At 33.1% G+C, this 15,693-nt stretch overlaps 1 protein-coding gene across 1 annotated transcript; it reads left to right on the top strand.

Moving 5' to 3' along the window:
* Positions 1–1,215: 1,215 nt before the first annotated feature.
* On the top strand, positions 1,216–13,748 carry LOC149410760 (brain-specific homeobox protein-like). The gene is made up of 7 exons (XM_089648333.1): positions 1,216–1,615; positions 7,465–7,572; positions 9,184–9,337; positions 10,961–11,015; positions 12,365–12,510; positions 12,854–12,876; positions 13,669–13,748. The coding sequence occupies exons 1-7, from the start codon at positions 1,216–1,218 to the stop codon at positions 13,746–13,748; spliced, it is 966 nt and encodes a 321-aa protein (XP_089504459.1).
* Positions 13,749–15,693: the final 1,945 nt, after the last annotated feature.

Here is a 15,693-nt window from a genome sequence, read left to right as displayed (position 1 = left end):
CTTATGTATGTAGGTGTGATACCGTGTTGCCATCTCCAATCGTCTAAGAGCTGGCTAGATTTAAATTTCTAATTATGTTACTAGTCCCATCTCTCCATGCGTGTTTGAAAATGTTCCTATTTACCCACATATTGCAATGTAAAATGATGATTATCGCACGCAGTTACCTACCCCTGAAAAATCTATCACTGGGGTAGCCAAATGGGAGTATTCTCCCATCGAGAAGGGGTGTTTAGCAAGCCTAGAGCCCCTCCCCCCACCAGTGGCAATCCAACCAACCAACAACTACCCCCAAGCCCCCACCCCTGCACGCCGGGAGCTCCAGTCTTACGCTGGATCACCGGTAGTTGAGAGAGGTTAGCGCGTGAAACGGAAGCTAAACGGCGCCATTAAATCGTAAACATTCAACTGAAATAATCATACTTTTAAAATTAAATACTTAACCAAAAATTAAGATTTCTTCAAAGAGAACAAAATATACACAATTTTAATCGAGTGTTTTTATCAATATTTTCCAACTTCACATATACAAAGGGAGAAAAGTGTAAAATAGGGTATAAAATTTTGGTTTAAACTTTCTAATAGTACGGTATTGGAAACTCTTTGGTAATTAAGTGTAGAGTTTTTTTGTGAAAGTGAATGAAACAATTAAACCGTTATTTAAACATTTTTAGTGAAAGTGTAATAAACTTAAAAATTTGTAACGTTATCGGGTAAAAGTCTTCACATCAATCTAAACTTAATAACGCCATTGTTGCTTTAGTAAATGAACAATATACAGATTTTATAATCAATTATTTATAACAATATTATAGTCATGAAAAATGTTTTTTGAAGTGGATTGGACCAAACGAAATTCTTACATGCTAACTTAAAATTGGACAATCCATTACAGATGTTAAAAAAACCGATTCCCCATAATTGTGCTTAGGTGTTACATACAGCCTATAAAATTAAAAAAAGTGTTTGTATTCTCGATATTCCGGGTTCACTAAAACATCAACATTTTTGCATTTAACTGTGAAGCAGGCTTAACACATATTTCATAATTTGATGAGAAAAATTGGATTATTAGTGTGTTAGAACATCGGATAAAACTTAAAGAAACTATCAATACATAGCCCAATGAATCTGGTATTTAAATGATCAAAAACTAAAGCCATGGAGTTACGCAAAGGTTTCGACAAAAGAATGGACTCTACCCGCCAGCTAATAATGCCAGAAGACCAACAACAAACCAACAATTCAAACAACAGATCAGACGAACCAAACTGCAAGACATCCTTTCTGATTGAAGACATACTATTCAGAGGAAACAAAAACAATATCAAAAACGACAGAATATCAAACACAACTAGACCAGAACTCCACGAGATCTCGAATCCCTATGAACTAGATTCTCAGGGTGTTAGGAATAACAGAGGCCCTTCTCCTAAGAGGCTGGGTTATCAGACTTATGGGATTCCCGAAGGTCCTGGGTTTCGTCATGGAGGTCCTGTCGCCATGACTACCCATGATGGATATTTTCAGTCTGCAATGAGCGCTTTGGGGGTGTATCTCAACACGGGACAGGGGCCTTATAAAAGTGTGGAAACTCCGTATTTTCTTTCTCAAGGTAATTTATGAAAAACCATTAATTTTAGAGCCGCCAAAGTAAATAGTTTTTTCAAGTATTTTACGAAATACTCTGGCACGATATATATTACGCTATCTTCTAAAAAGGAGCAAAGATCGGAACGAAGGCTGAATATTTCTATCATGCTGAGCATAAAGAGTACAAATGAAAACAATAACTTTTCAGAAGTGCGATTTGAAATTTTTAAATTGCGAGTAATTTTATTGGGTGATTGAGTAACAAATGTCTATTTGTTACTCAATTTGTTGTCTATGACATTTATATTTTATATATGCTGATGATGCGGTGCTGATTGCTAATAGTATGGAATGTCTATAGTCTCTCGTTTCCAGGATGAACGAAGTATGCATGAAGAATGAGTTAATGATGAATGTAAGTAAGTCTAAAGTAATGGTGTTTGAAAGAGATAGTACGAAAACAGTGTGCAATATAGTTGTGAATGAGGAATACTTGGAGCAGGTGGATGAGTTTGTGTATTTAGAAAGTATGTTCTAGAGAGATGGGAAGGCTGACAGAAATATTGAAAGAAGGGTAAATGCAGAGGACTAGAATTATTTGGACAAAAAATTGTCCAAAGAAGAGAAGTTAGCAGTCCATAATGGAGTACTGCTACCTACCCTGATGTATGGAAGTGAAGCATGGAACTGGCAAAGAAAGGATGAAAGTAGATTGAATGCTGTTGAAATGAGATCCCTGAGGCGTATGTGTGGTAAAATCATGTTTGGTCGTATGAAGAATGTGGAGATCCGCAAAGGCTGATGTAAACGTAATGAGTAAGATTAAGAAAGGGACGCTTAGATGATGCAAATGCGAATAGTAGCAGAAGTCGGGGACGCCCGAGGAAGACATGGCACGATCAAGTGAACCAGATACTCGAGTCGGGCCATGTCAAGAGTCAGAATAATAGAAGAGTATGTATGAGACGATGTATGAATGTGAATGAGACAAGAAGTGTGTGACAAGACCGAGTTGTTTGGCGGTCTGTCCTCTCTCCTACCCCTGCGGGGAAACGGCGTGATGGTTAGTTAGTTAGTTAGTTAGTCACATATGTGAGATTTTTTTTTATTTTGATACCAGGTGAAGATATTTTGCCCGAGAAAATGAACAATATTTTCTTTTGACCTATACTCTTTATTGCATGATAATATCGTTAATAATCATATTAATATCATTGAAAGATTCCAACGCAAATGATTGAAGAGTATTAATTTTAGACTTGGAATTCTTTTATAATCAATAGATTGTGTATGAGTTTTATTACGTTCATTGAAATTGTAAATTATCACCTCGAGTGCCCAAAAATAATAACGTTGATTAACTTTCATGTTCTTAACGTTAGATCAAGGTTCCCTAATATGTATTATTGTAACAATCATACTACGGTTTCATGCTACAATTCTGTTATAAGTAGATTACACGCCACTGGTAACTCATATGCAATGATAGCTGATGTTTTTAATATGCCTCTGTCTAAATATGAATCTGAACTGATTAAACGATTTAGCAATTAATGAGATCACTGTTTAACAAGTTTTTTGTTGTTTATTTTTGCTTGTTGTTTATTTATTTTAATAACTTTACGTGTTTTTTTTTCTTGTTAACTTATATAATCTTATAATTTTTCCATTCTTACCATATTTTACTATGATTGTCAATAAGATTCATGTACGTAAATGGCACTTGCGCCGTTATTTCTAAATTTATAAATGAAAGATTTATCAAATCCCTCCAATCAAAAGAATGTTTAACCAATAGTAAACAATATCTCACAGTGATTTTTCATGTATCGTGTTTAAAAAATGTATTTTAGAATATATTTTGTGTTGCGACGGGCAAGATTCTGTAGCATCTGGAACTCTAGATCAATAGTCAAATAGACTGTGCTTACTAATAAAGTATACTCTATACCCAAATTTTATTCTCGCTTCAAATATTTCCAAAGTAAAAGAACTTACGGACGACGTTAACTTCTTGAGGGGATTTCTCTTACATGCCATACAAGTGTGAAATACACTCTCGTTACCGCTTCAATAATTCACCGCCATAGCTAGTATGTTAAATAACGAGATTCCATTCAAATTTTTTCTAACCTTGCTCTGCCCATCTCTCTCCCATCTCAAAACATTCGCCAAAATTTGGAATTTCATAGTACATCCAATTTGCGCAATTGAGACACTTTTTAAATACCTAACATCTATTTGAATTTTAGTTTTGTTTTCGGCTATTAATGAATACAGGGTTTTCCAATAAGAGGTGCTATTTTGATATTCAATCGTAAAAGATCAATGGTTTCGTTGCTTGTGTGGCACATAGCGCCGTCTTGTTGAAATTAAACGTTGTCCAGATAAATACCATACAATTTCAGCTATAAAAAATCATTAATCATCTCTCGATAACGCAATCCATTCACCGTAACTGTTGCTCCAGCCTCTTTTTGGAAAAAATAAAGTCCAATGACTCCGCCAAACCATCAACCGCACCAAACAGTCACACGTTGAGGAAAGAGAGGCTTTTCAACAATAACTCTTGGGTTTTCCAAGCCCCAGATGCGACAATTTTGCTTGTTGACGAAGCCACCGAGGTGGAAATGGGCCTCATCACTAAAGATGATTTGCATTTGATTCATTCAAGTGAATTTTAATAATTTCAATGCCTTGTTGAAGCGTGTATCGTTCCATTTTTATTAATGGCGTAGTTTTTACTTGTCAAACGTCAAAAATGACAGCTTCAAAAGTAACATCTACCGAAATAACGGGCTATTCAAAATAACACCTCTTATTGGAAAACCCTGTACAAAATCTTGAAAGCAGAAATTAACCCCTTTCCCTATACCCGATCGAGCTGAAACTCGAAAGATATGCATGTTCTCGATGACAATGCATTCTATCAAATTTTGGTGTCAATCACGCACACACACGCGGATATTTACTCAGCACGGTTGACTTCAATCCTTGAGAAAGAATCAAATAGAAAAAATAATAAAAATTTTAGGATATTTTAAAAGTTCACAGCAGTGAGCCAGTCCCTGGGGAGAGAGATTCAATCCGCAGTCAACCACAAAAAATCTTTGAAATTGGCTTCTTGCCGACCAAAGAAATGGCGCAACAAGGTTGAAAATAGAAAATGGATCTTTATTTTTATAAGATTTAAAAAAAAAATTAAATACAAGAGTCTCAAACTACAAGGCCCAGTGGGATCATGATATTATTAATTGGGGTATCTTGTGAAGCTGATAAGGAGATCAGAGCAGGAAGGTTGGGAAGTAAGCATCTGACTATTATTGGTATTCTGGGGCGTTACTGAGAGTACCTACCACTTTGGTAGTCTTGTTCAGAGTAACACGAAAAAAGCTTTTAATACCTTTAGCTAGTCCAGAGATCAAATTATTGCATGGTTTTATAAATAACTGAAACGTGAAAAATCACGAGATCTGAAATCTTGACTAATGGGTTCCGATTTTTAAAATGTGTTAAAATATTATATCATAAGTAGGTACCTACCTTTCTTTCACAATTAGTTCCAATTTTGAAAATGACTCTTAAATTCAAATTAGAGTTCGTTGAACCAGATTTCACGCAGGACTTCACAGACAACCGAAATTAATATGTTTGGGAATATAGCGCTTCATGATATATTTCGCAAAATGGTGCTATACAAATTATATTGTGATAAAAGATTATATTATGCATTCTGTATAAACCATAGACCATAGGTCTTCAAGTTAACAAGTATTAAAGATTCAACATCACACATCCGTTAATTTCATTCTTCTCATAGAATACTTGAAGGACATCCTCCTTTAAAACTCTTCCCTTAAGTTCCTTCACACATTGCTAAAGCGATTTCCTGAAGGGTCACTTGAAACTTAGAACTCAGTTACAGAGGGGTGTGGATTCCCTTGTATTTGTGCACACATATAAATACTGAAGTCGGGAAACTCGTGGTCGAATATCACGGAATTTTTATTTTATTTAAAAAAAATTAAAATTATCATACATTCGGGTTTAAAAGTGTTAGAAAGTTTATATGATTAAATAATAAAATAACGACATATAAAACAGCTTCAGTGGTTTGAAACTATTTTAAAAAAATTGGACCCAAATTACTAAACTCATTGTAAACACAAGTGAACCATTAGAAATAAATTTTGGAGTTCCGCAAGGCACTATTCTAGGTCCAATTCTATTTTTAATATTTATCAAAGATCTGTTTAAACTTAAAGATAATGACAGGACCATTATAAACTTTGCAAATAATACGGTGATATCAATCAAAGAAGAAACTTTGAGAGCAGTATATGTATAAATCGAAAACATCGTGAAAAGAATCAAATTAGATCGTAATTTTCTCATCTTAAATGCAAATAAAACCAAATATGGCCAGCCAAGATCCAATTCAGATATTGTAATGCACGCGTGTGATGCTAATAGAGTAAACCAGTACAAATGTGACGCAATTAAACACGCATACTCCATTAAGTACTTAGGCATAATAACTAACGATAAGCTTCGCTGTGAAGCACAAATTGAAGTTTTAACAGAGCTTATTAAAAAAATCATGTATATTTTTTAATACACTATGAAAGAATGTTCTTGATCAAGATCAATTGCGTAGCGTCTACTTTGCCTAGTATCAATGTCATAAAGGATATGGTTTTGCGAGCTTAGGGGAATTGCTTTTACTTTTGATAAAATTACAAAAAGCAATCCTGCGAATCATATCATTTATGAAACCCTTCAGGTAATACAACAATGTCGCTTTTCCAGTCTTTGAGCATTCTTAATGTCTGACAATTATAAAAATAATACACGTATCAAAATCATCAATCTCTATCACCCATATTAAAGACACCAAAGAGACTTTTGGTACCGAAATATACGTTAACCTTCATTCAAAGACCTACACGTATACAGCGCCTCACGCATACAACAAACTGCAAATACAGACCAACGCAATAACTAATATGCATTCCTTTAACTAAAACATCACGAATGGCTAATGTGAAAATATCACGAGAAAATTGAAGACCTTTATAAAATAGAACTTGTTATTTATTTATTTATTTATTGCATCGCACTCTACATAAATGATGTTTTTTCTCATAAAAATCAACTCCACTGGACTAAGCTGTGTATTTGTGTACTGCCTTACATTTTCACTTTGTATTATCATATTTATTTTGCATATTACCTAATCGTCGTCTTTATAACCACATGTCTATAAATAAACTGTTTTTCTGATTTTTCTCCACACTACATAGTTAATCAATTCTTTTCCATCAATACTTGCCTAAACTTGATATTTCCTAAATCTGTCAATTACATGGCAATGAAATATTTTTACTATAAATTCCTGTGACCTACCACAGAACAGATTACACGTTACACCTAGTGAGGTATGTAATGTAAAGCACACAAGGAGAGACGGGGAGGAGGGAAGACGAGGAATTTTTAAAAATACTTGTCCGGAAAGTAGGTCGAGTGACGTACCTACCGTTTAGTGTGTTTTTATCGATGCTGAATCAAATGAGACCAATCCCAAGTCGATAGTATCAATATTTGGTGAAATAGATCTTAATAATGAAATAGATGAAATAGATAGATAGATCTTCATTTATACTGACAACAGTGGCAGGTCGAGGAAGAGATAGATCGACTGTGTGAAGGTCATAAGACACCGTGACGATTTATTGTTAACTAAATATTTGAGGATGCTGCTTGGAGGGAACGTTTATAGAGAGGATAGAATGAACGTTTGTCTTGTAGAGACTCATTGTGCATATGACGTGTTAGATGCATACATTATTTTACAAGAATTTATTTTTTCAGGTTTACCATACCACGCCCTGTTCGGTCCCTCGGACATCTCCCTCTCCGCCCTCAAGCACTGCCGTAGAAGAAAAGCCAGGACAGTTTTCTCAGATCCGCAATTGACGGGTAATTCATTAGTTTTTTTAATTGAATCAATTAATTAATTAATTTTTATTTATTTCATTGATGTATTAATTTAATTAATTCATTAAATGTATTAATTTTATTTATTTGATAATTTAATTAATGTATAAATTATAATAATTAATAATTTGATTAATTTATTAATTTCATTAATTTAATTAATTTATAAATTTGAATAATTTATTAATTTAAACGTTCTGATTTACTGCATAATACAGTGAGAACAAATGGTTTTTATTAAAAAAAAATTATTGATAGCATAATAAATAACAAAAAACTTTAAAAATGAACAAAATACATTGTACATATAATTTTCCATTTAAATACACGCGTATTTAAATACACGCGCACAAGAAAAGAGAAAAATATATAAAAACCTGTTTTAAAATTGCAGATGGCATAAAAATATAAATTAATATAATGGGTTGATAATACGTTATTTACAAGTGAAAAGAAATAATTTACAATAAGAAGTAAATTAAAAAAATAAATGTTATCGCTCCTACGCAATACTCCTTAATAAAATTAATAGATAGGTTGAGTCTAAAATCTTATAAATATGCTTCTGTATTTTCAAGTCAAGTCGTCCCCTCACTTAAAATGCACTCCGATTCCTTTGAAAAAAATCAGCATTAAATTCTAATATATTATATTAACTATAAACACGGTCTACAAAGAAACTATAAATTACAACCAATTGAAAGGATCAAAATGATTTAAAATCTAAGATAGAAGACTTGTTTCCGACTCAATATGAAATTATTAATGGAATTATAGACCGCCCTGATTTACTGAGCCTAATCTCTTTCAACATACCAACTAGAATTCTTTTTAATGCCTTATACTAAGCGTTCAAAGATGGTTTGAGAGGGAGATATGTAAATACGAATGTTAGAGGGAGCGCGCTAGTATTAAAAATGATAATAACTAAGCGAAAATATTTAATAAAACACGTAAGTAGACAAAACACACAAGTAGAGCAAAAAAATTTAGTCAAATGCTTTATTTGCATAAAGATACACTGTGAATTTTTTCATGCCTATAACATATTAAATAACAGAAGAAAACATGTTTTTAATAATTTTTGGAGCGTATTTTACGATTTTTTTGTATTGATAGAATTTCGTAAAATTAACGTTTCGGCATAACGAATGTACGGATATTATCTTCAAAACTAACATTATTTTTTTTGGAACTTTAAAACTTAAAACGTTAACGAGAAACTTGTTATAAATCGGTAGAAATTGAATATGCGGGGAGTTAATTGCAAGAACAAGATCAGGACTGAGTCACTTGGATTCTCACTTTTTGGCAATAACACACGTTGGCAATAAACGGAATACAAGTTACAAGAAGGCTATAAAAACATCCCTCAATAATAATTAACTTTATCATAATTCTATATTTTTGCATGGGTTCTATATAACTTCAATAGCAAATTTTACATCGTGATTACTGTTCCATTAAATTATTACATATATCCCATGTTTATAAAAGCCTGTATGAGCGTATAACATAAATAAATAAATATGAAGGGATGCTGGAAAGGTTGGGAGATTGTGAAAGAAATGGTAAAAGCATTGACCATTTCAGGTCTCGAGAAGAGGTTCGAGTCCCAGCGATACCTGTCAACCCCGGAGCGTGTAGAGCTGGCCAGCGCCCTGAGTCTCTCAGAGACGCAGGTCAAGACGTGGTTCCAGAACAGGAGGATGAAACACAAGAAGCAACTGAGGAAGGCACAGCATCAGGATAAGAATAGAAACAGACAAGGTAACAAACGTTTTGTTTTTCAGGTCTCAAAAAGAGCTCTGTTCGAGTCTAAGCGCTACATATCTGTCCACCCAGATATGTCAAATATGATGAGAGATAGCTAAAAAAATCCAAAGAATTCACTAAGATAGGCAGAGACAAAAACAAATATTCCAACAACTACAGCTTGGTTACCCAAGAAATTAATTGATTAGCACATTTCATGATGTGTCCGTTTATCACACACGGAGAAAGATGATCCCGTTAAAAATGACACAGCATGCCAACTTTCTTATAAAATATTAGTCATTCAGAATATATCGAGAACACGTGTCCTTTTCCCAATAATCTTTGTCAATATCAATATCAGTATTTTTATGAACATGTGTTCCGTCGTCCTCAAAAAACATCCGCTTTTGACCTTATACGTTGTTAGGAACTCTTTGAATTCATTCGTTACAGGCCTGCAGTCCCATTTTTAATAGTAAAACGAATAATTTGAACAGTTGTTTTTTTAATTAATTAACAGTATTTCATATCAGTAAGTTTTCTCCGCGCAGTAATATAATTTTACATGCAAAATAACTAATCTAAACCACATTTGGTTAGTATATTAGTGAAATTTTATCAGGATATATAATTTTATTGTGTTTAATTATTATTATTAGAGGCGTTGTCCTGGTAAGACAACGATCCTGGGTTCGATTCCGAGTTGAGATCGTTACCTTTTAATTTTTCTATGTCTTGTTCTGTTTCATATTTCGATCATCTTTTTCAATGTTATTAGCAAAACAAACACTAGACTTTCATGGTTCAAAACATTTACGTTTATTTATTAGATCAAATGAGTCGATAAAGATAATAAGTCGATGATAAAGCAAAGGCGAGAGATTCCTAATCATAAAGTCGATGGCTAACATTATCGTATTGATTCTGCTTAGTTGTCAATGTGTCAGTGCTAGGTTCCTTGGAGTATAAACCTTTTAGAGATAACCTTGACAAGAAGTTATCACTGGTCACTATGACCTCTTCATCAGGACTTATATTGTAATATCCGTCACTCCCGGACACACTGGTTCACACCCACCCCTCATACCTGTTTCCTTTCAAAAAGTTTCTCTATTTCCTTTACCTAAAAACACCCTCAAACAACATCCCCAATTGTGCCACAGGACCTGAGGGAAAAAAATTTATATGTGAAGTTAATGTAAAAAAATGGCTTTTGGTGACCAGATCTGAACAGCCAGTTTCCAGTCCCCACTTCCTCATCCCCATCTCTCCCCTCAACATTACCTTCAGCCTCATAACATAACCCAATTGGGGAAACCATAGTCTCACTGGTTTTAAACAGTTAAAACTATTGTACGGTAATTCACGTAATTTTAATTTCGACAAAAACTAGTGTTTTCTCGAGACAAATCGAATACCTGCTCTTTTACAAATCCCAACATCGCAACGTTCAGGATACCCAATGGCTAAATAAAATTCAAATTCCAAAGAAGCCACCCGTAGCCATAAATAAATTCCAACATAATACAAATCGATTCCTTTTTGAACATTTCAATCACATCTCCTTCTACCATCTTGTTCTTGTTATTTCATATTATCCCCGCCTTCTTCCCCACCCCACTCCTATTTCTTCCATTCTCATCCCCCCCACCCCCTCCCCTTGCTCAGTATGCTAACCAACCTAACTTCATTACACAACTCTTCGCTTTGACGGGAGGAATATAGGTCGACTGCTATGAAATTCTGCTCTAAAAGTTTTTTTATAATTTTTGCCAGCAGGGAGTTTTTGCATTGAATTGTCAGCTAGTACAGTACTAACCGGATAGTTTTTGGAACAGGGCCGAATGTATGAAAGTGCTAATAAGTAAAATAATAAATTACAACACAAAATTTGTATTATTATAGCCGTTGTCTTGTAATATTGTAAAATACCTCTATATTTGTATATTTAGTATTGGATAAGAACAATTAGGTTTATGAAATCGACTAAAGTTATTTTCGTCTGTTGCTTTAAAATAGCTAAACCTCGTGAAAAAGATTTGTTGCCACGTACAGGGAAGTTGCTGTAAAATTGACTGTTTGTCATGCTTAAATGAGAAGTTCTATTTATGGTTAAATTTGCCTCTAATCAAACATTTTAAAGTATTTAACAAACGCACAATCTCAGCATCACCAATACTACAATATTTCAATACTAATTGTGACAATACTAAATATGTAAATGTAGGCCGTACTTAACAGCGAAATTGTCAAGTGAAACGAAAAGTCCAAACCAAAACTTAAAAACAGGCCACAAAGCCAAATTTGTATATGTATAATCATAGTGTGCCTTATATAACTACAAATACAGGTATTAACATAAAAATCGCTTGGCAAACGGTGTCTGTATACCAAAATATAAAAGGAAGTCACAAGTCAAATACGTATATAAATATGTATTCCCATTGTGCCTTATATCACTACAAATATAGGTAATAGACACAAAAATCGCGTACCAAACGGAGTCTGGAAACGCTGGTTTTCATGCGCAAATGTGGTATTTTATCATTTTGTAATTAATTTTATTGAAATGAAAAAAATTAATCAAGGGAAACTGTCATAAATAATCTCATGCATAATATTGCATGATTTTTCGTTGTTTTTTATATGCGTTCATACATTTCTAATGAAAAATCAATTTATTAGTAGATTACGCTTAAATGTATTATGAAGTATTTAAATCTACTCAAGCGAAACGATGGAAAAATCTTCAGTTTATCGAACGCATATTTTTAGGTATTCATAATGTAAGCCGATTCGTAGTAAAGATTAGTCGAAAATGGAAATTTCAATAGAATCCTTCGCTAATACAATATTACATTAAATTAGACGAAATGATTCTTTTCAAGGTTTTGCTGAAAAAAATATCAAATCATTTTTATTTCTGCGGAGCTCCTTTTGAATCACTTTGCCTACATAACTTGCACACATCTTCAAGATGTTGTGAGATTTATGCCCGCCCCGTCCCCCCTTTAAGAAGAAAACTCTCCAAGGAGCGGAGTGGGAAGTGAAACTGGAGGGGTGGAGTTGTTCTGGAAACTTCTCAGCCAATCACAGCAGCCGCCCAGTGGGTAGGACGGCAGCGAGGGCGGGAGATCTCGGGGAAACCATCTTGGAATCTGGGCAATAAGTTGATTCATACATTTATTCATACCGTGTTGTTTTGCTTGGTGGGGGATATAATTTATTAGATTTTTATTTCATGTCCTTGTCCCTATAGGAATGGGTTTTCTGTAGGCTTCTAATATAATAGAATTATATTATTTATGAGGGGTCTCTTCGCAAAACTGACTTATTCCATTTTGTAAGAAAAAGTGACCTTCCATGCAATCTTTTTATTGCTTCAATTTTGTAATCTTTGAGTTTTATTTCAGAACCATCTACAATAGGATTTGCTTCTGGGTCCAGCACTCCAGATCGAACACAGGTAAAAATAAATATCTCTTTCAAAATTAAAATGTTCTAGCGCACAAAACCGAAAAATTTCTACATTTGTTTTTAATATTCGTAATTTTTTAAATAATTTTTTTTTCAAAATTTCTACTATAATGACCATTACACCAACTATTTTAAGAACGGCTGCATAAATTCATCATATTTACCTACCGAAAGTATAAAAATGATGTATTGTTTAAATTTTATAAAACTACATGAGTTCGGGCTGTCTCCCCAAGCTTTAAAATCTTCATACAAAGCTTTAAAATCTTCATATAATTTTGTTTTTTTCTGCTACAACAACATCAAAACAGTTTTACGTGCCGTACAGAAAATCTATGTAAAAAACATTCTGGTACATCACCTCAAAAATGATTTACAGGCAAACACCTTACATACTCATAAAACAAGACCCAAACAAACAAAAATACTAAATATACCAAAGTGTCACTCTACATTTGGACAAAGAAGGTCTGATTTTTTAGCAGTAAAGGTGTATAACAAACTCCCACTTTGTATCAAACAATTCAAAACAAAAAATAACTACACTAAAACTTGGCTTAAGAAACTACCGGGTAAAAAACTTACGAGCATATTTAAAACATCGTCGTAGAAGTTTCTGGAAAACCTTACTCAAAACAGGTACAAGTCGAACCATATAAGTCGCTGAAAACTTCCAAAACCTAGTCTAGTAACCATCAAAAATTGTTTTCTATTAATATCTTCGATCGAATTAGTTAAATAACTGTTATTTGCAGGTCTCTTCAACCCCCAGAGCCAAGGAGCTGAGCGAGGGTCCGTCCAATCAGGGCTTCCTTTCGGGGGGCTACCGGCCTAACTTGGACCCCGACTCCGACCTTTCAAACCACAGCGGCAGTGACATTGACATTATTGGTGAAAACAGTGACAATAGTTTTACCGGTTGATTACGATAAATACATTTTTTTAAATTAATTATAAGTGTGTGGCACGAATAAGACAAATTTAAGGACATCGTAAAAAAACTACTAATTATAAAAAAAATCAAAATAAGGCGAGAAATTAATACAAACAGTGATTATTATTAGTGATGCAAATCCAATGCAATTGCAATTTTCAATTTACTGCAATTACGATAATAAGGGTAGCTATCAAAGTACCTATATATATATATATATATATATGTATTCGTAAGCTTTTGAAAATCATATATAATTTGTGTACAAGGTGGCGCAAAAATCATCGCTCAATTTCCTAAGCCAGTAATTTTATTTGTAAATAAAAATAATTATTATAACACAATAAGGAACTACAGTTAATTGTTTTATTATTTTTTTAATAAGGATATTTTAACTTATTTTTTATTGTTAGTTTGAAGCCCCCATATCCAATTTCTACCGATTTATAACAAGTTTATCGTCAACTCATTAAGTTTTTAACCCTTAAATGCATGATTTATTAATTTTTCTGGAAAAAAAAATATTTTGTAGATATTTACATGCATATGCAAGAAAATATAAAGAATTTATTTTTTTTGTAATTTTTTTATCATATTTGATTGAAAAAAAATTGTTGCAGATTACACCATGTATTTAAAAAAAATAATATGAACAATTTACGTATGAAAAAAAAATAAAAAACCTAAAAAAAATTCTCAAAACTAATAAGTGTACCGGAAAAATACGATTTATTACATATAAGTATTGTATTATTGTATCTACTTACCTAAGAAAATCAAAATAATAACAGCAAAACAAAACTGTAATTCTAACCTCCAACCAATTTTCGAGAATCTTCACTTTGTTAAAGAAAAAGTGACATTTGACATTCGCGAAAGAAAAAAAAGGTGATGCCACTCGATAAAATATATTACCGTGAACTTGATAATTCTAAAACGGCATGCATTAAGTATACACCAAAGAGTTAAAGGTGGTTTGAACGGTATGTTGCCGTTTTGCAACAGTATGCATTTAAGGGTTAAGTTCCAAAAAAATGTTATTTTATTTTTGATGATAATATCTATACATTTGTTATGCCCAAACGTTAATTGTACGAAATTTTCTCCATAAAAAAAAATCGCAAAGTAAGCTCCGAAAATTAATTAAAACACGTTTTGCTCTGTTATTTGATATGTTATAGGCATGAAAAAAAAACACAGCTTATCTTTAAATGCAGCTAAAGAATCTGTCTAGAGATTTTTGCTCTATTTCAAACGAGTCGTGTTCAATTAAATATTTTCACCATTTTTGCTTAATTATTATCGTTTTTTTTAATATTAGCGCGCTCCTACTAATATTCTTATTTACATACGAGTATTTCCCTTTCAAACGGAGCCTTAAGAGTTAAAATTGTTTTCAACGTTTTTCTTTTACGGATCTCTCAAAAACGCATCGAATCCATGGAACTGAACCGTGACGTCACCGATGTCAAGTCTCAAAAAGTATTTTTTTGAAGCCGAATCGTTTTGTTTTCTTAAGATTACACCGTATCGAATCAAAGTGCAAAAATGCATCCATGATTTGATACAATTTACCGGTAAAAACTTGCATTAAAAAATGTTCATCGGTTCAAATGCGTACATACTAGTATATGGACCAGAGTTGAAGAGGATTTTCAAATTTCCTACAAAATCCCCACAAGTTCCTTTATCTCCATAATGAAAAAAATTATATTGAAATTAGAATATACAGGGTTTTCCAATAAGAGGTGTTATTTTGAATAGCCCTCTATTTCGGTAGATGTTACTTTTGAAGCTGTCATTTTTTGACAATTGACAAGTAGAAACTACGTCATTAATAAAAATGGAACGATACACGCTTCAACAACGCATTGAAATTATTAAAATTCACTTGAGTAAATCAAATGCAAATCATCTTGAGTGATGAGGCCCAT

This window comes from Hesperophylax consimilis, chromosome 27 (assembly GCF_061612785.1).
Source record: "Hesperophylax consimilis isolate HC1 chromosome 27, BYU_Hcon_1.0, whole genome shotgun sequence".
Taxonomy (NCBI): Eukaryota; Metazoa; Arthropoda; class Insecta; order Trichoptera; family Limnephilidae; genus Hesperophylax; species Hesperophylax consimilis.
Note: the sequence above shows the minus strand (reverse complement) of the source record. Positions and strands in the feature narration are given on the sequence as shown.

Excerpts from the sequence above, each read along its gene's own strand:
- LOC149410760 (XM_089648333.1), top strand. The coding sequence starts at position 1,216 with ATGCCAGAAGACCAACAACAAACCAACAATTCAAACAACAGATCAGAC. Across the intron at positions 7,573-9,183 it reads CTCAGATCCGCAATTGACGG|GTCTCGAGAAGAGGTTCGAG; the intron begins GTAATTCATTAG and ends TGACCATTTCAG. Across the intron at positions 11,016-12,364 it reads CCACCCCCTCCCCTTGCTCA|AAGAAAACTCTCCAAGGAGC; the intron begins GTATGCTAACCA and ends CCCCCCTTTAAG.